Source organism: Perkinsus marinus, assembly GCF_000006405.1.
Source record: "Perkinsus marinus ATCC 50983 genomic scaffold scf_1104296958234, whole genome shotgun sequence".
Lineage (NCBI taxonomy): Eukaryota > Perkinsozoa > Perkinsida > Perkinsidae > Perkinsus > Perkinsus marinus.
In genome coordinates, this window is record NW_003206847.1 from 160,428 (window position 1) to 161,679 (window position 1,252).

The window sequence follows — 1,252 nt, forward strand, 5'->3', positions numbered from 1 at the left end:
CAGTTTTACATTTTCTGATGGAGAACCACTCAGCTACGTTCGATCAGGAAGAGGCTCAGAGCAGCCACCACGATGGCTTTGATGGTAGTTGGCGTAACTCAGGTTGAACCGTGCTTGATAGGAATTTGCTCAGGTCATCATTCGCACAATACCAGTACGGCAACATCGCAGTTGCAGGGGGAAGTGAGTCATATGCGGGCGACATTGACGGTAGGGAGGGGCTACCTGGAGGGGGCACCATAGGCTGGTGGATGGTCTTAGTTGGCAAAGGAGTCCCGAAAGAGGTCAGAGCTGGACGCGCAACTCCTGGCCAATCGCATTGCGCTTTTGAAGCAAGAGGAGGAGAAGGCGTGGAAGAAAATACAGGAGACTCGTAGAAAGTAAATTGGGCCTGGTTTGTATCTTTCGTAAGTGGACCTAGGATATGCATGCTTTAGGGCGGAGCAGATCAACACACTGCGTGCCGAAAATGAAGCTAAAATGCTCGCGAGGGAAGAGGTGATGCCTATGCGAATTCGCTGGATAGAAAATTGAGGTTACTAAAGATGCATAAGAAGCAACGGCAAGCGGCTCAAGCCATCCAGGCGCGAAATGCCTCTTCGAAGGACAAGTCCAGGCAGCAACGGGAGGTGATGCTGGTGGTGACGGTGGTGGTGGAATGTAGTTATAGTAGGCGTCGAAGTCTGCGGTGCTTGAAACGAAGCGGTACCTTGTGCGAGAAGGTCGGGAGGAACAGATGAAGTTACAACGACAGAGGCAGGAGGAGTGGATGAGAGATAGGTGAGAGGTCTAAGGAGGAAGTGGAAATAGTTACATCGTATGGTAGAGGGTTGAATACGACTAGGGTTACGGCGATACGTAATCAGAAGGAGAATGCAAGGAAGAAAATTGAGGAGGAGAAGGTACGGGGGGCGAGGATTGGAAATTGTGGTATAGCGGCGTTCAGTTACGGAAGTTGGAGAACTCGAGAATAGAATATGAAAATAAAGTTCAACAAGAGGAGGCGATTCGCTCTCGTACTGAGTCGTTGGTATCCGCTATGGAGAGGGAAGAGATGGAGCTTATTCAAGTGGGATGAGAAGAGTGGGATTTGCGGTATTCTACTGTGTGCTCAGCGCCTTCAAAACACGCAGAATATACAGCGATCGGCCTACCAAGAGTTGGAGAACGCGTTGGGGAAGAGTAGTCGAAGCCCGTTGGCGACTAGCAGCACTTTTGTGCGGGACAGTAGCAAGGGTGAGCCTGATGACGG

The 1,252-nt window shown here is 50.6% G+C and overlaps 1 protein-coding gene across 1 annotated transcript; it reads left to right on the forward strand.

The window, feature by feature from the left end:
• Positions 1–545: 545 nt before the first annotated feature.
• On the forward strand, positions 546–1,078 carry Pmar_PMAR006012 (NBP2b protein, putative; the record flags this gene model as incomplete). The annotated part of the gene is made up of 4 exons (XM_002774385.1): positions 546–629; positions 674–780; positions 827–902; positions 947–1,078. 4 exons carry the CDS (start codon positions 546–548, stop codon positions 1,076–1,078), a joined length of 399 nt encoding a protein of 132 aa, XP_002774431.1.
• Positions 1,079–1,252: the final 174 nt, after the last annotated feature.